The sequence below is a fragment of the Mesocricetus auratus genome, unplaced genomic scaffold, assembly GCF_017639785.1.
Source record: "Mesocricetus auratus isolate SY011 unplaced genomic scaffold, BCM_Maur_2.0 Super-Scaffold_100011, whole genome shotgun sequence".
Taxonomy (NCBI): domain Eukaryota; kingdom Metazoa; phylum Chordata; class Mammalia; order Rodentia; family Cricetidae; genus Mesocricetus; species Mesocricetus auratus.
Window position 1 is genome coordinate 78,579,238 of NW_024429195.1, and position 22,582 is coordinate 78,601,819.

The following is a 22,582-nucleotide window of genomic DNA, read 5'->3' on the forward strand; positions in this document are numbered from 1 at the left end:
CAGGACTTTTGTCAGGAAGAGATGTGGAACCTGTCAAAGGCTTTCTTTGCAGATGATTTGTGACTTCTGTCCCTCAGTCTGATTATCCACTGTATTACAGTTATTGATCTGCATAGGCTGAATTAACCTTGCCTCGGGAATGAAACCATCCTGGCTATGGTATATCACCTTCTTAATGTGTTCTTGAATTTGGTTTGCAAGTATTTTAATGAGAACTTTTATATCTAAATTCATCAGACAGGCTGGTTGATAGTTTGCTGTTTTGGTTATGACTTACCTGGCTTGGGCATCATACTAGCACTGCCCTTGTTCAGTCAGCTTGGTAGTGGTCCTCCTTCTCTGTTGTGAAGCAGTTGGAGAAGAACTAGTATTAGGTGCTCCTTAAAAATTATGTGAACCAGCAGTAAATTTGCCCAGTATTGAGATTCTCTTTGTGGGTGAATTTTTATTACTGCTATAATCACATTCCTTAGTGTGGATGTGTTTATAGCTTCTTGGTTAATTTTAATAGGTCATATTCATATGTGCCTGGCAACTTATCCATTGCGTCAGATTTTTCAATTTAGAATTTAAGAATTAAACGACTCTCTGGACTTCATTGAACTCTTTTATAGCATTGCTTTTCTATCCATAACTTTGTTAATTTTGTTCTTTTCTCTCTTTTAGCTAGGAGTTTATCAATCATATCTTTTCAAAGGACTTCATTTTGTTTGATTAATTCTATGTATGATATTTAAGGTTCCATTCCATTAAGTTTTGCACTGATCTCTGGGTTTTTGTTTGTTTGTTTGTGTTTTGTTTTTGTTTTGCTTCCTACTGCTTAGAATTTGGTTTGTTGTTGTTTTTCTAAGACTTCAGGGTGCATTATTAGGTTATTATCAGACCTTTCCAGTTATATTCAAAGTTAACATTCATAGTTGCAAGCTTTTCTCCTAGAACTACCACAGCTGCATTCAGAAGGGTCTGATAAATTAGGCACCGTTTTAATTTGATTCTAGGAAGTTTTTAAATGCCACCCTGATATTTCAGTGACTCACTGAATAGTAAGATTATATTCCTCAGTCTCCAGGTATTGGAGTAGTTTCTGGGTTTCTCTGGCTATTGATTTCTCATTTTATTCCACTGTGATTTGACAAGATAGAAAACATTATTTGAATCTGTTTTATTTGTTAGTTTCCTAGAATGAACTCTATTTTAGAGAGGGTGCCATGGGCTGCTAAAAGCTCTTTCACTTTTTATCTTTTAGTCAGAATGTGCTGAAGATGTCTGTTGGATCTATTTTGACTAGTGTAGTTTAAGTCAGAAATTTCTTGTGGCCTTTCCATTTGGAGGGTCTATCTAAAGATGAGAGCATACTGGGCTATCCACTGTTATTGTTTTATTGTGTCAGGACCTATCTGACTTTTCATGCTCATTAGTGCTTTTTTTTATGAAATTGGAAGCCCTAGTATTTTTTTTCTTTTTTTATTTTAATTTTAAATAGCTTGTTTTACATGTCAATCCCAGTTCCCTCTCCCTTCCCTCCTCCCGCACTCCCCTTCCACCCTCCCTCCCACCCTATTGCCAAATCCTTCCACATAGGGGATGTCTAGAGTCTATCATTTTACTCTTGGTAGGGTCAAGGCACTCCCCTAAGAGTCCAGGCTGAGTGCTATAGGCACATGAAGACAGATTGTATACCAGGGATAGACACTGATCCACAGCTCAGAGCCCCATAGGTTGTCCAGGCCTTCTCACTGACACTCACATTTGGGGGGTCCAGATCAGTCCCATTCTGGCCTCCCCACTGTCGGTCTGGGGTCCAAGAGCACTCCCCTGTTCAGATCAGCTGTCTCTGCTGGTTTTGCCAGCCCATTCTTTGCCAATTTGCTCATCATTCCTCTCTCTCTGTCACTGGGTTCCTTGGGTTCAGTTCAGTGCTTAGTTGTGTGTTTGCCTCTGCTTCCATCAGTCCCAGGATGAAGGCTCCCGGATAGTTATAGACATCAAGTTCATTATCAGGAATGGGCATTCGAGGTGGTCCTTCCACTATTGCTTAGCTTGCCAATTGATGTTATACCTTTAGATCACTCGAGGTCACTCTGGTGCCTGATCTGTCTTCGATCCTATGATTCCCTCTTCCCCCTATTCTACCCCCACCCCCTCAACTTCCTATTCCCCCATGACCAACTCCCTTCCTCTTTACCCCCTCTATTCTTCCCAGGTCCCACTACCCCCCCCCTCGCCCTGTTCCCCATCCATTCAGAGGATCTTGTCTCCATCCTCTTCTCTTGGGTACTATGCATATATGCATATCTTTTAGGTTCTTTCCTGTTTCCCAGACTCTCTATCTGTGGAAGTGCAGACTGGCACTATCCTGATCCATATCTAAAATCCATATATGAGTGAGTACATACCATGTTTGTCTTTTTGCGACTGGGTTACCTCACTCAGGATGGTTTCTTCCAGTGCTATCCATTTCCCAGCGAATTTCAAGATTCCATTGTTTTTTTCTGCTGAGTAATACTCCATTGTGTAAATGTACCACATTTTCTCTATCCACTCTTCAGTTGAGGGGCATCTAGGTTGCTTCCAGGTTCTGGCTATTACAAACAATGCTGCTATGAACATAGTGGAGCAGATGCCCTTGTTGTATGAACCTGCCTCATTTGGATAAATGCCTAAGAGTGGAATTGCTGGGTCTAGTGGTAGATTAATTCCCATTTTCCTGAGGAATCTCCATACTGATTTCCAAAGAGGCTGTATGAGTTGGCATTCCCACCAGCAGTGGAGGAGTGTTCCTCTCTCTCCACATCCCCTCCAGCATAAATTGTCTTCGGTGTTCTTGATTATAGCCATTCTGACTATAGATGGTATCTCAGAGTTGTTTTGATTTGCATTTCCCTGATGGCTAAGGATGTTGAGCACTTTCTTAAGTGTCTCTTGGCCATTTTAGCCTCCTCTACTGAGAATTCTCTATTTAGCTCTGTACCCCACCTTTCAAGTGGATCCTTTGGTGTTTTGGAGACTTGTTTCTTGAGTTCTTTGTAAATTTTGGAGATTAGCCCTCTGTCAGATGTAGGGTTAGTGAATATCTTTTCCCATTCTGTGGCCTGCCTTTTTGTCTTTTTGATTGTGTCCTTTGCCTTACAGAAGCTTTTTAGTTTCAGAAGGTCCCATTTGTTAATTGTCGATCTCAGTGCCTGTGCCACTGGTGTTATGTTTAGGAAGTGGTCTCCTGTACCAACTTGTTGAAGAGTATCTCCCACTTTCTCTTCTAAAAGTTTCAGTGTGGCTGGATGTATGTTGAGATCTTTGATCCATTTGGACTTAAGTTTTGTACAAGGCGATAAACATGGATCTATCTGCAGTCTTCTGCATACCACTACCCAGTTATGCCAGCACCATTTGTTGAAGATGCTTTCTTTTTTCCACTGTACAGTTTTAGCTTCTTTGTCAAAAATCAGGTGTTCATAGGTGTGTGGGTTAAAATTAGGGCTTTCGATTCGGTTCCATTGGTCTACCTGCCTATTTTTGTGCCAATACCAAGCTGTTTTCAGGACTATAGCTCTATAATAGAGCTTGAAGTCAGGTATGGTGATGCCTCCTGAAGTTCCTTTATTGTATAGGGATGTTTTGGCTATCCTGGGCCTTTTGTTTTTCCATATAAAGTTGATTAATGTTCTTTCCAGGTCCTTGAAAAATTGTGATGGAATTTTGATAGGGATTGCATTGAATCTATAGACTGCTTTTGGCAAGATTGCCATTTTTATTATGTTGATCCTACCAATCCAAGAGCATGGGAGATCTTTCCATTTTCTGGTATCTTCTTTGATTTCTTTCTTCAAAGACACAAAGTTCTTGATATACAGGTCTTTCCCTTCCTTGGTTAACATTATCCCCAGATATTTGATGCTGTTTTTGGCTATTGTAAAAGGTGATGTTTCTCTGATTTCTTTCTCAGTCACTTCATTATCTGTATATAATAGGGCCACTGATTTTTTGAGTTTACCTTGTATCCTGCCACATTGCTGAAGGTGTTTATCAGCTCTAGGAGTAACCTTGCGGAGTTTTTTGGGTCACTTATGTAAACTATCATATCATCTGCAAATAATGAAAGTTTGACTTCTTCTTTTCCTATTTGTATCCCCTTTATCTCCTTTTGTTGTCTTATTGCTGTAGCTAGAACTTCAAGTACAATATTGAAGAGATATGGAGAGAGTGGACAGCCTTGTCTTGTTCCTGATTTTAGAGGAATTGCTTTGAGTTTCTCTCCATTTAGTTTGATGTTAGCTGTTGGTTTACTGTATATTGCTTTTATTATATTCAGGTACGTTCCTGTTATCCCTGATCTCTCTAGGACCTTTATCATGAAGGGGTGCTGGATTTTGTCAAAGGCTTTTTCAGCATCTAGTGAGATGATCATGTGGTTTTTCTTTCGCAGATTGTTAATATGGTGGATTACATTGATAGATTTTCTAATGTTGAACCATCCCTGCATTCCTGGAATGAAGCCTACTTGATCATGGTGGATGATTTTTCTGATGTGTTCTTGAATCTGGTTTGCAATTATTTTATTGAGTATTTTTGCATCAATGTTCATGAGGGAAATTGGTCTATAGTTCTCTTTCTTAGTTGTGTCTTTGTGTGGCTTGGGTATCAAGGTAATTGTAGCCTCGTAGAAAGAGTTTGGCAGTGAGCCTCCTGCTTCTATAGTGTGGAATACTTTGACGAGTATTGGAATGAGCTCTTCTTTGAATTTCTGGAAGAATTCTGCACTGAAGCCATCTGGGCCTGGGCTTTTTTTGTTTGGGAGACTTTTGATGACTGCTTCTATTTCATTAGGGGTTATAGGTCTGTTTAGATTATTTATCTGTTCTTGATTTAGTTTTGGCAAGTGATATCTATCCAGGAAATTGTCCATTTCCTTTAAATTTTCAAATTTTGTGGAGTACAGATTTTCAAAGTATGCCCTGATGATTCTCTTGATTTCCTCAGAGTCCGTTGTTATGTCCCCTTTCTCATCCCTGATTTTGTTAATTAGCATGTTCTCTCTCTGTCTTTTGGTTAGTTTGGACAGAGGTTTGTCTATTTTGTTGATTTTCTCAAAGAACCAACTCTTTGTTTCATTGATTCTTCTCAATGTTTTCCTGGTTTCTACTTGATTGATTTCAGCCCTCAATTTGATTATTTCCTGGCGTCTGCTCCTCCTGGGGAGTTTGCTTCTTTTTGTTCTAGAACATTCAGCTGTGCTATTAATTCTCTAGTATGACTGTTCTCCAGTTTTTTCATGTGGGCACTTAGTGCTATAAACTTTCCTCTCAGCACTGCTTTCAAAGTGTCCCATAAGTTTGTGTATGTTGTGTCTTCATTCTCATTGAAATCGAGGAAGTCTTTAATTTCTTTTTTTATTTGTTCCTTTACCCAGGGATGGTGCAATTGTGCATTGTTCAATCTCCATGAGTTTGTAGGGTTTCTGCGATTTGTGTTATTGTTGAATTCTAATGTTAATGCATGGTGGTCTGATAAGATGCAGGGGGTTATTCCAATTTTTTTGTATCTGTGGAGATTTGCTATGTTTCCTATTATGTGGTCAATTTTAGAGAAGGTTCCATGTGGTGCCGAGAAGAAGGTATATCCCTTTGTATTTGGGTGGAATGTTCTATAGATGTCTGTTAAACCCAGTTGGGTCATAACTTCTATTAATTCTTTTGTTTCTTTGTTAAGTTTCTGTCTGGAGGTCCTATCTAGCGGTGAGAGCGGAGTGTTGAAGTCTCCTACTATTAGTGTGTGAGATTTTATGTGCATTTTGAGCTTTAGTAATGTTTCTTTCACGAATGTAGGTGCCTTTGTATTTGGGGCGTAGATATTTAAAATCGAGACTTCGTCTTGATGTATTTTTCCTTTGATGAATATGAAGTGCCCTTCTTCATCTCTTTTGATTGATTTTAATTTGAAGCCTAATTTGTTAGATATTAGGATTGCTACGCCCGCTTGTTTCTTGGGGCCGTTTGATTGGAAGATCTTTTCCCAGCCCTTTACTCTGAGATAACGTCTGTCTTTGGTGTTGAGATGTGTTTCTTGTATGCAGCAGAAGGAAGGGTTCTGTCTTCGTATCCATTCTGCTAGTCTGTGTCTTTTTATAGGTAAGTTGAGGCCATTGACATTGAGGGATATTAATGACCATTGATTGGTGATCCTTGTTTGCGCTTGATTTATTGTTAGTGAAGTTATTTTGTGTAGTTTCTCCTCCCTTTTTCTTTTAGTGTTTTGTAAAGTATGATTCTATATTGCCTGTGTCTTTGTGAATGTAGTTATCTTCCTTGGCTCTAGGTTTTCCTTCTAGCATTTTCTGTAGAGCTGGATTCATGGATACGTATTGTTTAAATCTGGCTTTGTCATGGAATATTTTGTTTTCTCCATCTATGGTAATTGAGAGCTTTGCTGGATATAGTAGTCTGGGCTGGCATCCTTGTTCCCTTAGCGTTTGTAGGACATCTGACCAGGATCTTCTGGCTTTCATCGTTTCCATTGAGAAGTCAGGTGTAATTCGGATAGGTCTGCCTTTATATGTTACTTGGCCTTTTTCTTTAGCTGCTCTTAATATTTTCTCTTTGCTCTGTAGGTTTGATGTTTTGATTATTATATGGCGAGGTGACTTCTTTTTCTGGTCAAGCCTATTTGGTGTTCTGTAAGATTCTTGTACTTTCATAGGCATATCTTTCTTTAGGTTAGGGAAGTTTTCTTCTATGATTTTGTTGAATATGTTTTCTGTACCTTTAAGTTGAAGTTCTTCACCTTCTTCTATACCTATTATTCTCAGGTTTGGCTTCTTCACGGTGTCCCATATTTCCTGAATATTTTGTGTTAAGGATTTGTTGGTTTTGAGATTTTCTTTGGTTGACGATGCTATGTCCTCTAATGAGTCTTCAACACCTGAGATTCTCTCTTCTATCTCTTGTATTCTATTGGTGATGCTTGCATCTGTAATTCCAGACCGTTTACCGAGCTTTTCTATTTCCAGCATCCCTTCATTCTGTGTTTTCTTTATCGTTTCTATTTCAGCTTTCAATCCTTCAACTGTTTGAGCTGTTTCCTTAATTTTCTTGGTTGTTTTTTCTTGGTGCTCTTTAGATTCTTTGAGAGATTTGTTTATTTCTTGAATTTTTCCCCCATTTCATGGATTTTTTTGTTTGTTTTTTCTTCTATTTCTTTAAGGGATTTCCTCGTTTCTTCTTTGAGGCTCTCCATCATCTTCATGAAATAATTTTTAAGGTCTGTCTCCTCTTCTTCATCTATGTAGTGCTTTTCAGGTCTTGCTGGTGTTGGATCCCTGGATTCTGGTGGGGTCGTGTTGGTGTTTCTATTGCTGAGTGATCTCTTATTCTGTCTTCTTCCCATCTCTTCTTCCAGTGGGTGCTGGTGGGGGCTTTCTGTTTCCACTGGTCTCCTTCCTTACTGCAGCTGAAGCTGAAGCTGGCCTCGCTGGGGTTGGGGTCTTGGAGGGGCTGATCTCTTTCCTGAAGCTGGGCTCGCTGGGTTGGGGTCTTGGAGGGGCTGATCTCTTTCCTGTGTGGGCGGCTCTTCTGAAGCTGGGCTCGCTGGGTTGGAGTCTTGGAGGGGCTGATCTCTTTCCTGTGTGGGCGGCTCTTCTGGAAGCCGGGAGCGGCCCCGAAGATGGAGGGGGATGGGTGATGGGCGGGTGGTCCCAGCCGGGGACCCAATCTCACCTGAAGCTGGGCTCGCTGGGTTGGGGTCTTGGAGGGGCCTGTGTGGGCGGTTCTTCTGGAAGCTGGAGCGGCCCCGAAGATGGAGGGGGATGGGTGATGGGCGGGTGGTCCCAGCCAGAGACCCAATCTCACCTGAAGCTGGGCTCACTGGGTTGGGGTCTTGGAGGGGCTGATCTCTTTCCTGTGTGGGCGGCTCTTCTGGAAGCCGGGAGCGGCCCCGAAGATGGAGGGGGATGGGTGATGGGCGGGTGGTCCCAGCCGGGGACCCAATCTCACCTGAAGCTGGGCTCGCTGGGTTGGGGTCTTGGAGGGGCTGATCTCTTTCCTGTGTGGGCGGCTCTTCTAGAAGCCGGAAGCGGCCCCGAAGATGGGGGGGATGGGTGATGGGCGGGTGGTCCCAGCCAGAGACCCAATCTCACCTGAAGCTGGGCTCGCTGGGTTGGGGTCTTGGAGGGGCCTGTGTGGGCGGCTCTTCTGGAAGCCAGGAGCGGCCCCGAAGATGGAGGGGGATGGGGGATGGGCGGGTGGTCCCAGCCGGGGACCCAATCTCACCTGAAGCTGGGCTCGCTGGGTTGGGGTCTTGGAGGGGCTGATCTCTAAAGAGCCCAGTGAGCCCAGCTTCAGGACAGGAAGCCCTAGTATTTTTATGCATAAAACATATTTCTCTCTCTCTCTCTCTCTCTCTCTCTCTCTCTCTCTCTCTCTCTCTCTCTGTGTGTGTGTGTGTGTGTGTGTGTGTGTGTGTGTGTGTGTTGCTCCCTTTATTAATGTGCAGTGGCTTTATTTCGTCTGGATACATTTGTGTTGAAGTCTACTTTATCATGTATTAGAGTATCTAAGCAGCTTATTTGCTTGTTAGATTGACTTCTATCCTTTGATGCCACCTCTTTGAATATCTTTGCCAGTAAAGTATTTTTCTGGAGACAATAGATTGTCCGATCTTGGTTTTCTTTCCCCCTCTTTGTTGGCAGTTGAGGTGTTTACATTTAAGTTTATTATTACTGAGATGTGTTTACCAATTCCAGTAATTTTGTTGGTTGTTTTTCTGGTTGGTTGGATTATTTGTCCTTTTCTTCCTTATGTATACATTAAGCAAAAGCTGGTTTCCTGAGCTGGGGAGTTTTCATGTTTTACAGCAGTGATTCTCAACCTTCCTAATTCTGGCCCCACAACCATAAAATTATCTTGGTTGCTATTTCATAGCTTTAATTTTGCTGCTGCTATGAATTGTAATGTGAATATCTATGTTTTCTGATGGTCTTAGGTGGCCCCCATGAAAGGATCATTTGACCTCATAGGTTGAGAACCACTATTTTACAGGAACCTTGATGCCTGGATTTTTCATGTTCTTGTATTTCTAGGTTGCAACTTGTGCATATGGTTGTTTCAACACATCTAATTTGGGGTGATTTCTTATTGAGAAGTCTATTTTTTCAATACATTTTTATTTTCAAGCTCATACATATATACACATACATACATACACACACACTACATATTACATTGAATATATCTCCCACACTCCTTTACTCTACTTGAAGGCCCACTAATATTATAAACAAACTGCTGTAAGCTCAAATTGTGGAAGCCACAGGAATATGCTTAAAATTGATTAAGGTCCCCTACTATATCATCAACAGAAAAAATGGGACCAGGAAAACCTAAGACAAATGTGCTATGAAGTTAAAAATGATTTAAGGCAAATGTGTAAATAGTGAGTAAGAAAAAGAAAGGAGATGAGGACAGGGAAAATAAATAGAACCAAGTTTAAACAAAGGAGGAGAGGGAGAGTGGCAAAGAATGTTGTGGAAGGGAAGAGAAAAGAGTGAAATGCTAGAAAAAGACAGGAAGCAACCGAAAAGAGAAGTATGCAGGACAATGAAAGATAAAAACATGATCTTCAAAATAAAATAAAAATGTTACTAACAGTAGAGTAGACTGCATAAAGGGGGGAGGAACATAGCTCAAAAAAAGGGGAAGGAAAATAGAAATGATTGGTCAATAAAAGTGAAAAATGCTTAAATGAAATTAGATGACTATACGAGGAAGAATTAAAAGCATAAATACTTTTAATACAGTAAAACACAAATACTGCATAGCAGTAACAATAATGAAGGTAAGCACAAGGAACTAAATAAAATTGATATTACAGTGGCTTATTCCTGGGATGCTGAGTCTTGGAGAATTCCTATTACACATAGCGGGTGTAGGGTCAATGAGCTCATGGACTCTTGTCTTCCTGGGTGTCACTTGTATGGAGTCTATATTTGACCAGCATCTGACGTTTCCCACAGCTGTCTTCTCTTTAGTTTTTCCCCTTCTTCAAATACCAGGGATCTCTACTGCCCACACCTATCTGTGGATTCTGTGAGTTAGACAAGTTCTCTTGCCATGCCCAAATTCTCCAAACATTTCCTCTAGCTGGGGAAATCTCTCGAGCTCATTGCAACTGTGGGAAACAATCATGGTGCTGACAGATAAAAGACCTACTCTTGTACATCCAGGGTCTTCTGGGTACTAACCACTCACATGGAGGACTACATCTCAGAGTTCTTGGGCTATTGAGAAGTAGATAGAAGTGAGAGTGGTTCTAGAATTTGACCCATCTGCTGACTTAGGCTGAGGGCTATCAACTCAGGTATTACTCTGTTGGGCCACAACCACTGAGGACTCTGAGCCTCCTACACCCTGCCCTGTTTCAGTTTGCTGATGTATAGCCCTCTCGCTCTTACAACTGCCTGATACGATTGTCTCTGACTTTGGGACTATGGTAGGCTAAATTCATGCTTCCTGGCTTGTGATTCCCGTGATTACTCAGAGCCTAGGATAGCTCCATTTTAAACAATGTGTTGCCTCTCAAGACAGCTCCCAGGCCCTGACCTTTGAGTCATATAGAGTGGCAAAATGGATTCACTCTCCTGAGAGGAGCTTCTGTCTTACCAAAATTAACAACTTGATAGAAACCTGTGATGGTTGTAGATGTGTCCTGAAGGTAGGACTACCAGTCTTTTCTCACCAGAGCCCTCTAGCTGCCTTTGGTTGTGGCTTCTGATTTCCCCTCCCCGAAGCAGGCAGCTCAATGGCTTGAGCCGTGTATAACTCTGTTTTTTAGTAACATGACCTTATCTGTTTCTTGGCATCTTTGGTGAGTTTTATCAGCACTTTTGTGAACTTGTGAAGCTCTTTCTCTCTTTGGAGTCACGTCAGTTCCTCCATGCACTGGTTATCCTCCCTCATGTGGTAACAGGGTGGTGACTTATAGACCACCATCTTACCCAGGAATCTCAACTGCCTGCTTAAATTCTTATATGTTATTGGAAAGGGGTAAGACATAGTAATAGTAGCAGACACTGTTATGAAGAATTTCATTTAGTTCATCTATAACCCTACGGACTGAGTATCATCATAATGCCCATTATTTTAAAGATAAAAATACTTGAGGTAAAGCAAGGTCCATGTACTTGTTCAAAGTTGTGCTGCTCACATTTACAAAGCCAGGAGTTTAATGTAGGCAGTCAAGCATTGGAGTTCGTGTTCTCATTGTGCCATGTTGCTCCTTTAAGCCACATTGCCTGAGCGCATTCTAAGTGTTGTGGTGCATATTCATGTCTTTAGGTGAAATGGGAAGAAGAGTGATGGAGATAAGAATGGTTTCTCTCCCCTGCGCTCTTTCAATCTACTCTCCTGCTTTAGTGACCCTGGGTAGAATTCTAACTTCTCTATACACGAAGAAGGAGTGAAAAGGGTTTATGAGAGGAGAGACCTAAGGCAGCTTGAGTATTCATTCAGGGACTCCGCCAAAGTACAGCCACCACTAGACAGAGTTGGCACGATGAGGCTGGATTGCACTGAGAATAAAGGAAGTAGTAACACAAACTTTACCGTTAGTTTGTGCTGCTTTGCCTGGGCCATAGATTTCTGGATACCTGGAAGAGATATCACTTGACTATGTGTAGTAGTAGACTGAGTAAGAAGTTGGCCCCTGGGGCTGGAGAGATGGTTCAGTGGTTAAGAGTACTGGCTGCTCTTCAAGAAGACCTGGGATCAATTCCCAGTGTTCACATGGCAGCTCACTGCCATCTGCAACTCCAGATGCATGTGGTGCACAGAAATATGTGTAGGAAAAACTCCCAATACATATGAAATTTTTAAAAATAACATTTTTAAGGAATGTAAAATTAAGTTTGCTATTGTCCAAGTGGTTGGACATCATCCAATCTATTAAGGACCTAACCTTAATAGAATCAAAGGATGGAATGTAGTAAATTTGCTCTCTGAACTAGCACATTCATTGTTTTCTACCCTCAGATATCAGCACTATTATATCTCTGGCTTCAGACTCACATAGAGCTTTACAACAAAGATTCACAAGATGGTAGAGGCAAAATGTCCTATGACCTGAAGGCTGCCTGCAATGGCCTAGGAAAAGCTCATGGTCCTAGTCCCCGTATAAAAAAAACCTGGGATCACTAGGGTTGGAGGCAAAAGGCAAACACGGGCTCAAAGAGAGCAAACTTTTCCACCATTCACCTTCTACTTCTATCCAGAATCTCAGCAGATGTGTACCAGTGATGGCCAAAGTCTTGACTAACTCTATCATGGCCTTTTCTGGAAACGTGCTCAGAAACATAACTAGAGCAATGTTTTACCAACTATCTGGATAGCCCTTGGTCCAGCCAAAGTTATCTACAACATTAACCATTGCATTCGCTGAAAATGATAGTTATACAAATATTTTAATTGGAAAAAGGTAAATTCTGCCTGAAAGCTGTGTGTTTTCAGTTAACAGACATAAGAAGTGTTGAGATATTTTCTTCTTTAGGGAAATATGTTTCTTCTGTAACCCTCACATGTAAAATTCCTTTGTCAGCAAATGCAGTGATCCCTAAAATCAAGATTTTACTCTGGATAATTTGGGCTGAATAGTCACCCTTTGGGGTCTCATCTGTATGTGTAGAGGGTAAATAGCACCTATGAATCCTACCTCATAAAGATGCTATTTGATATATGTACTTGCTCAACCAGAGAAAATGTTCTATAGTGGAGATACTTGAGATAGCATATACATTTTAAAGTTTGGTGTTGCTTCACTCCTTCTAGGTGTTTGCTGTGAGCATGGTTCAGCTAACTATTTTAACTGGCCAGTTGGAAGCTAGATGTATTCAGCAATCAGAATAACTGAGGATAATGCCAGTTTGGAAATGTCTTTTATAAACCACAATAAATCACTAGCCTCCTTTTTTTCACTTGGCATTTTTGTGCACAGTGCTCAGGGCCAGGAGAACTATGCACTTTGAAAAGCATGGTGAAAGCTGAAGAAACAAGATATCTTGTCAGAGAAGGTGTGACAGGCACAGAGCCAAAACCATGAAAACATATTCTCTGTACACAGGGTGTACTATTGCCCCAGCCCCAAGTTAACCACAGCTAAAACTATCCTCTGGCCTCAACTTTTCTAGACACAGATTGTGTTGCTAGATGCTTAAAGGGCTCTCTAATTCCTTTCCAGAACCTTCCAAGCCTGTGGCCAGTTCACCATTCATTAACATGTGGCTGAATATGTAATTCAAATCTGTTCAAAGATAGTGACATTGAAGCCAATTAGTGAACCTGAAAAAAAAAACAGGTCACCAGCTCTCTTCTCTCTATCTGGAAAAATGAGGCTGTTCAGAGAATTCCTGGAGGGTGTAGAGTTGTCTTTACAACTCCATGGAGACTTCCCTCCTGTGTTTCAGGGTGATGCTAACATGCTGTACCCTTTGGTCTTGCCTTCCATGTATCACAGGATCGATAAACAAATAAGCAGGTTCCGGAGATGGTTACCTAAGAAGCCAATGAGGCTGGACAAGGAGACACTGCCAGACCTGGAGGAGAATGACTGCTACACTGCCCCTTTCAGCCAGCAAAGGATCCATCAGTGAGTTTCTGTGGGGAAGCCTGCATCATTCTGAGGATGGACTGCATGGTAGAGCCTTTCCCGGGGGAGGACCAATGTAGAACCCATTCCTCCTGAGCCTTTTGTTCATGTTCCATTTATATCAGTCATGGGAGAGCTGTATCAAAAATCCCCCCATCTCAGGTGGCTTACAGTGACCCAATGTTCCCTCCTATGTGTGTTTGGTGACTCATCCTTCCCATGGTGATTCAGACACACAGTTCTTTCTGTCCGTGGTTCTGTCAGTTCCCAGTGCTCAGATGCCAGACAGAGGAAATGGATCATGTCTTCCACACTGAATGAAAATGTGGTTTGTTTGCTCACTTCTATTGAAGTTTGCTGCTTGGTTCCTCTTTCCTTCACTAGTTCAGCAAGTTGTGTTCCCTGGCAGCCTACTTACCAGCTCATCTATTGGTCTCACAACAGTGATTTGTCATTTTTGTCACATAGGCAGAAAGTTGGCTGAGTAACTTAGCCTGGAAAGACTTGCAGAAAGGATCAAGAACTTACTCTGAACTTCCTAAGAGAACAAGGAATAATGGGAGGAGGCAGGGTAGGTGATGACAGAGAAAAGCATATCAAAGCAGCTAGGGAGAAAGCAGCCTCCCAAAGAGACCATTGATCAGGACAGCCCAGCCTACACTAAGACAGACTCAGGAATCCCTGACCTTCCCTGTGCCCAACCTGGTGATGACTTCAGTAAAAATGACTTACCAGAGGAATGGAAAGGGGTGACAGATTGTTTTAAAAATAGGTTGCCAATTCTGACTTTTTAAAAATGTAAACCAAATGGCAGCTGTCAAGAATGTGCAGGGAATGCAAGGTGAATGCATGTTTTAGCAACAGAAAAAATCAATTAAACTCTAGGAGCAAAGGAGAGAAGAAAAACGATGTATAGGCGGTCTGGACTGAAATGTGTTGTGTGGCAAAGATCAATGTAAGATAAGAGAAGCCATGGGGAAGCCTGTAAAACAGGCAAGCATTGCACCCTCGTGGTTCTGACTGATGCCAGCCCAATCTCATTACTTGAACATATAAAACATGAAGCTCATAGCCCAAAAGGCCTCAGTGGAAATTAACAGTCTGATGGTACTTAATATTAATCTGAAGATGAGGATCTGTGGGTGTTTTCTCAAGGCAGAGATGGAAGCTGATGTGCTTCTGCTTTTAATTTAAATCCTGGAGGTCTTTTTAGACCACTAATTGATGTTTTATCCTTTATGAGTGGAATTTGGCTTACTGTTACAGTTTTCCTTTGCTTCGTAGATGGCGGGAAGCTTGCCTTGCACCGGGTAGGAAGAGCTCAAAGTTTTGGGATAATGGGTACACACAGGGATGGGGGGGTGAATGGATGGGTGGGTAGATGGAAGGATAGGGTGGATGAATGGATGGAAGGACGATGGATGGATGGATGGATGGATAAAAGTAGATGGGGTATCAGCGGAGTAGAATATTTCACTAGAAGCTATAGGTTATTTGAAGGGAGTACAGCAAAACTGGAATGGAAGATGTGTCACCACCATCTTCTCACCTGTTGCATTCCTGATATCCTTGCTGTAGGACAATGCTATTCAAATTTCAAATTTAGATGCATCTACATCCCAGCCAGTATCACTAGAGATCATAAATGAGAATAATATTTTTGTAAGTATTTTAAAATATAGAACAATTAGTGGTATTCCACTCTCTGACACATTTGAAAGCCCTTTCAACACACTTGCAAATTAGTTCACTGAATAAACAGTTAGTTCAGAGGTCACAAACTCAATGTCCAAACCTATCTAGGCATTATCTGAGCATAAGCCAAATAATACAGTCCTGACACTAGTATGGCAGTGTAGACCGTGTATTGAATAGCTGCAGCTAGTCCAATAGATTCACATAAAGGGGAATGGCAGTGCTCCAGATTCAGAAAGATGCTGGCAAGTGGTGAAAGATGATTAATAAGAAAACTGCTCACATGGATGTAGACGTGGCCTATTAGGTAGCTAAGGCAACAGATCCTAAGAATCAGAGACTGTGATGTAGGTAAGAGCACAGAAGACACTGGGCAGGGTGGATGGAGGGCTGTGAACATGGTGATTAGGCATGCAGAGGGCCCAGCACCGTTCAAGAAAAGGAGACCAGCCCACAAAAGGTAAGGCTCGAAGCAGCTCAGCTAAAGAGGAAAAGGAGAGAGGCAGCTGAAATAAACAGAGTTCAGGGGGAGCCAAGAGAACAGAGACATTTATATCATGCCAATGGGACATGAAAAATTAAACAATGACCTAGATATTATGGGTGGTGGAAATTCCTTTCTGTTCGAAAATTGTCGTGCGACATGGGCGATGTCCCTTGGATTGGTGTGTAAAGAATAAGATGTGAAGAATGCTGGCTGCCAAGTTGGAAATAATTGCTGATATAATTAGAAAATAAAACTCCCTGAAGATGTTTTGAGGATGATATTAATGGGCTTAATTTAATCAGAAACAGCTGTTTAATGAGCTCTGGGAGCTGTGACATGACATCCCAGCTTTCGACATGCATCCTAAGGACTCACATGATGTGTTGATTTTGCACAGGTTTCTTCTTGTGTTTTTGCTGGAGTGAAATAGAGTGGTGGAAACTGTGGGTCACGAATGTGATGTATAAAATAGAACTGGAAGCTTGATAAATCAAGATCAAAGTGGGAAAGTGTCATAAAACCAAGCACTAAGTAACTCCTACGTCTGTCTCCCATACCCGTGCTTAGCCATACTGAGCCCTGGCCTCCTTCAGTCACCTTGTCCTTCTGTTCCCTCCTACACCCTTCCTCCCTCCACCTGGAATAACCTTTCCCTGAGACTCCCGTCTTTCAGGATCTACCAAAGTCATTTCTCCTAGAAAACTTTCATAGTATCCAGCCTCTACCAGTAGTTCCCAGTACTATGCAATCTTCCATATCTTGGTAATATTTTCCCTTTAATATGGTATCTTTTCTTTGAATATAGTATGTTATAATTGTTTTCCCTCAAAGTACAAGTTCCCGCCATTTTCAATGGCGTATTCACTGTGAACTCCCACGATATCTTATAATTGTTTTCCCTCAAAGTACAAGTTCCCGCCATTTTCAATGGCGTATTCACTGTGAACTCCCACGATATCTTATAATTGTTTTCCCTCAAAGTACAAGTTCCCGCCATTTTCAATGGCGTATTCACTGTGAACTCCCACGATATCTTATAATTGTTTTCCCTCAAAGTACAAGTTCCCGCCATTTTCAATGGCGTACTCACTGTGAACTCCCACGATATCTTGACAAATGTACCCAGGACCCTGTTTTGTGGCTGTTTTGAGTTACCGCATGGGTTATTGCTGACTATAGTCACCCTGCTGTGAAGAGCTGCGGCTATGGCTTGTGTTAGTTCATCATCCTGTCCTTGCTCCTCTTCCCCTTTATTCTCCCGGGCTTTGGGCACCACCATTCCACTCTGAACTTCTGTGAGACAGACATTCTTTAGATCTACATACAGTGAGAGTATGAACTGTTTCCAGTTTCAGAACTCAGCTCCATTTCTTCCTAGAGAAGTCATCCTATCTCCCTTTCTGTCAGTCATTCTAAAGATCAGAAAGATTTGTTCTTTACCCATAGCATTTTTGAAAGGGGGGAGCAGGGGGAGGATGCATGTGCTATGTGTTCATGTGTGCATGTGTATCGAGATCAATCTCAGGTGTCTTACTCAGTTTCCACTTTCCTTTGTGAAACAGTCTAGTCACTAAGGAGATCCCTGAGTTGCCTAGACTTGGTTAGCCAGTAAGCTCCAGGGATCCTCCTGTGTCCACCTCCCCAGCCTTGGGATTACAAGTCTGCACCAACACATCTGGCTTTCTGTGTGAGTTCTGGGATCCAGACTCAGGTCTTCATGTCAAACTGCAAGCACTTTACTGACAGACCCCACTCCCCCGCCCAGCCCAATAGCATAGTTTTTATGTAACACTTCACATTTGAAATTTAGCAATTTTCAGCATTTTATGATTAATTCATGTTTCTTCAGGCAAACTGCCAACACTCTGGGGGCACAGGCCATGCCTTGTTTTGCTCACAATCATATCTAATCTAATTAATAACTAACATACAAATAGGCACTCAACATTTGTTTAGTAAATGAACAGATTAAAGAATAAAGGAAAACATAAAGGCAGCAGAGAATACAAAACCTTTACACTTTGAATTATTATTGAACAAAAAGAGCTGAAATTGAGAATCAGTTTAAGAAAAAAAAACGGATGGCCTAGCACTGTACTTACACAAGTGTCTGTGGTTTGCTTTTTGTGCTTTCTGTTCTGTAGTGTCAAGTGCAGAAAATTGTAACTGATCATGAGGTTGTAAAATCCAGTCAGAAGCACCATAGGTTCAACATGGCCAGACAATTCTAACAGTATAGAAATTTACTGAGATGTACAGAGTTTGGGTGGGGCTAATCTCACTGTGTAATTTTTAATTACTTTTTCCCTTTATTGAACATAGTTTTTCTCACATAATATATATCCTGATTACAGTTTCCCTCCCTCTACCCCTCCCAGTTCCTTCCCACCTCCCCTCTGTCTGCATTCACCCCCTTTCTGTCTCTAATTAGAAAACCAACAGGCTTCTAAGGGATAACATAATCTAATGTAATATATTTATAACTTAATAATAAAACAAAAGCTAACGCATTGGAATTACATAAAACAAACAGGAGGAAAGGAACCCAAGAGAAGACATTAGAACAGACACACTTGTTCACACACTCAGGAATCCATAAAAACTGGAAGCCATACTTTATACACAGAGGACCTGGGCAGACCCTCTTATAGACCCTCTGCATGCTGCCTCGGTCTCTCTGAGTTCAGATGAACTTTCATCATGTTGATTTGAAGGGGCTTTTTTTCTTGGTGTCCTCCATTCCCTTTGGCTCTTAAACTCCTTCTGCCTCTTCTTGAGCAGTGTCCTGAGCCCTGAAGGCAGGGATTGCATGGAGACATCCTATTTAGGGTTGGGTTTCCAAGGTCTCTCACTCTCTGCACCATATCTGACTATAGGTCTTTGTATTTGTTCCTGTCTGTTGCAGGAGGAAGTTTCCCTGATCTATATGAGTGTAGAAGAGTGCCACTAGGAGTCATCTTAGTACCATTTTCTTTTAGGGCATTGGTGTGATTTTACCCTAGGTCCCTGGATCTAGTCTCAGGTCACCCAAGCAGTGCCATGTGTGGTTCCATCTCATAGAGTGGACCTTAAGTAAAGCCAGGTATTGGCTGGTTACTCTCACAAAGTTTGAGCCACCACTGCGCTAATGTATCTTTCAGGAAGGATACCATTGTAGACCAAAGGTTTTGTGGCTGGGTTGGGTTTGCATTTCTCTTTTGGGTAGCATGCAGAATTCCTCCATGTACCAAGTATGCTAGAACATAAAGGTGGAGGTTATCTGTAGGTAGCAGCTGGACATCTCCATGTTCAAAGAAATGTGTAGGGGTTGTCTTCAGCAATGGCACTTGCTGTCAGTTTGTGCAAAGCAACCTGTGGTCTTTGCAAGAGCCTGGGTTGTTTGAGGGTTCCTGTGGGACCCCTTTAGCCAATAACTCAATGAGGTGAAACCCAATCCTAGTTTGCAACACTGGCTAATGTGGGTCCTTCTCAGAACAGAAGGCACAGCATGCCTGCTCCATGTAGCCATTTACATACTTAGGCTCATATCTACTACTTCTGCCATCCTCGATTCCTTATAGATGAGGAAGAGAAATGGGTGGTTTCCTAGGAAGGTCATGTCTTCACCGGCTAGGATTAGACGCTGTCTGTAGCTCTTTACCCACATTGTATAGGCCAAAGCTCAGTCAAGTACTTGTCCCTAACTCGGGACTGCTGGGATGCTAGCTTGCCTGTCTTCACAGGAGGAGAAGGGAAACAGGCTTATTAAAGAATTAGGGAGTGACGGAGAAGGAATTCTAGTCCAGACATGGAGGTCCCCTGTTTGGGACTAGCACTTTATTGAGGAGAACCGCCTTATGCATTATCAGCTAGTCAGCAGGGTTCTGTCCTTCAGCCACTAAATAATAGTCACATCCTTTCTCACCTTGTGATGATCAAAAATCTCCTACACCGTGCTGAGTTTCCTTTGTTGGTGATGGCAGAGTGGCACAAAATTGGGGCTCTTCCCACTGCCTTGGCAATCACTGTATGTCTGTTTTTCACGCCACACAACCTCCAGGTCTGATAACTTAAGTTCCACAGACATCGCATGACTCTGGTAGACAAGTACATCTGAGCATTAATTTATTCCTCTTCACCTCATTCCTGGGGATGTTACTCTGCTTAAGTATCACGCTGCCCTTTCTTCTTAAATGACATTAGCTGAAACATCCTTGAGACAATTGCTTTCTAAGGTCAGTACCCATAATAAAGATTTTTCCACGGGTGCTAGATATAAAAAGGGAATAGGGGAGAGTCATGCTACTTTTTATAATGCATATGCAGTAAATCTTCCAAGAAATGTATCTATTTTGAATTGCCTTTCTAAAAGTATGCTAGGTACACATAGGAATATTTTCCACTTCTTTATTTTTATCATTATCAGCATTGATAGTTTTCTTTAGATTATACTCTCGGAGACCTTAGATTTTAGCTGTTAGCAATCATCTATAAATTATAAGCCAGTGAGTGTCATCCAGGTGTAATTTTGCAATGCCTATAAATACGGTTAAATGTCACAGCTTAGGAGTAGACACTGATACTGGCCCGGGGCACCGCTAACCACCTTCTAATGCACAAATCACCATCCAGTTGTACAAGTTGTAGGATATCCATATACAGCAGTGAATTCTGATTTCAAGCAACTATTTTAGTGATAATTTGTTATAGCTTCCATAAGAAACTCCTGATTAGGAACAAGAGGATAAGACTGGGCTGGAAAATCTGGTTTCAGAATTCAAGCACTGGAGAGAGTGGTGAGTCTTTGTGAAGTATGTGCCTCAGTTTCCTACAGCCTTGAAAATGTGAATAATAACCATATCTAGCTCATATGGGTCTTCCTGGGATAAAAATCATGGTATGCCGGGACTACATCCCTCGCTGGAGACTCTGGAGCAGACATATTTTTTTTTGCCTTTTCTAACTTCTAGAGGCTGCTGCATTTGTAACTTAAGGCCCCCCTCTCTCTCTTGAAAGCATTACATCATTATCAAGATTTTGTTATCACATCTTCCTCTCTGCCATTTGTCCACATTTTCCATTTCTGTGCATCCTTGTGATTACATTAACCCACCTGGAAAATTCAGAAAAATATTCCTGTCTTAGTCTGCTTTATGTTGCTGGGAAATGTGTGAAGAAAAGACATGCATTTAGCTCACAGTTCTAGAAATCCAAGACCATAGCCCTGGTGTTGGCTTCCCAGGAGGGACCACTGTGTGGATTTCCTTTACAACCTTTGAGAAATGCAGATAAAAGACTGGAACTCCCTTGTCATTACTCTGGCTGCTGGATTACACTTTGTCCAGAATCCAGACACAGAAACAAATAACTATGGTCTGATATAGTCAGCTTCACAATCATCATTTACAAAGGTTAATGAATCCAGAAGTCTAATATCATGTGCATAAAACATGAGACATTTCATAAAGAAGATGGCCTGAGAGTGAGAGAAAGAAAAGAGAGAGAGAAAGACAGAGAGAGAGAGAGAGAAGCCAGAGAATATTTAGAGAATTTCTATGACTGTGTTGTAATAGCATACAGCCCTGAAAGCTGAGGGAAGAGGGTAAGAAACTGAAAAAGCAATTTTATACGTCTTGATAGGGAGTTTGAGCTTTATCCCAAAGTCCCAGGGAAGTCATTGGAAGAAATCAATGTTACTTCATAGGCATAGCTTAATACTTGGTATGGGATATATATGACCTAAGGGACGGGAGGCAGGTATTAAAATCCTACACTGTTTGGCCTGAGAATCTGGAAGTGTCTTTATGTTTCTATTGCTGTGAAGAGATAGCATGACCACAGCAACTCTTTTAAAGGAAAACATGTAATTGGGGGCTGACTTACACTTCAGCGATTTAATTTATTGTCATCATGGTGGAAGTATGGTGGCATGCAGACAGACATGCTGCTGGAGAGTAGCTGAGAGTTTTGCATGTGGATTGGCAGGAAGAGAGAGTGAGACACTGGGTCAGGCTTGCCACCCCCAGTGACACAGTTCCTCCAACAAAGTCACACCTACTCCAATAAGGCCACACCTCCCAATAGTGCCACTCTCTATGAGCCTTTGAAGACCATTTTTATCCTAATTACCACAGTGGGGAGGGGTGCCTCTGAACTGTGCAAAGGTGCTGTATGGACCTGTGGTTTTAGTCTTGCAAATGACCTGTGACATGAGCACAGCAGGCAGATGTGACAATGAGGAAAGACAGGGAGGGGAGGAGACATCCTTATTGTGCAAGGGTCTGCAGTCACTTCCAAGAGGTCGATGGCAGTGAGGTCAGAAGTGGGGAGGAAGGACCAACAGGATTTACTGGCGATGGTGGCCAGTAGGGAGAGTGATAGTGTAAAAGCCAGGCAACCTGCAGTGGTGATATCCTTTTTCTTGAGTGGGAATCCTATGAACAACACATAGTGACATACATTTCTCTATTACACTATTTAGTATGTAAGTGACATTGAAAGCCTTTCTTGACTGATTGAATTGATAAGTAGATGACTTTAAAAGATTAAAAAAAAAGTGATCGGGTATGGTGGCCCACACCTTTAATCTCAGCACTTGGCAGGCAGAATCAGCCCTGTCTCTGTAAGTTTAAGCCATTTTTTCTTCTACACAGTGAGTTTCAGACCAACCAGAGCTATACAGTAAGAGTCTCTCTCCTCTTACGTCCCTCCTCCCTGTCTCCCCCTGTCCTTTTTCTCATACCCTCTGTTTCACATACACATGAAAGTATAAACATATTATCTTCAAATGCATTA

The 22,582-nt window shown here is 41.8% G+C and overlaps 1 protein-coding gene across 4 annotated transcripts in view; it reads left to right on the forward strand.

The window, feature by feature from the left end:
- The window catches only part of Ano4 (anoctamin 4), a 401,571-nt gene that overhangs the window by 277,489 nt on the left and 101,500 nt on the right, over window positions 1-22,582 (forward strand). For all 4 annotated transcript variants that reach the window (XM_021225955.2, XM_040755102.1, XM_040755103.1 and 1 more), the window contains one exon: window positions 13,495-13,626. In XM_021225955.2, the coding sequence (XP_021081614.2) occupies window positions 13,495-13,626 (132 nt within the window). The remainder of the gene's footprint in view (window positions 1-13,494; window positions 13,627-22,582) is intronic.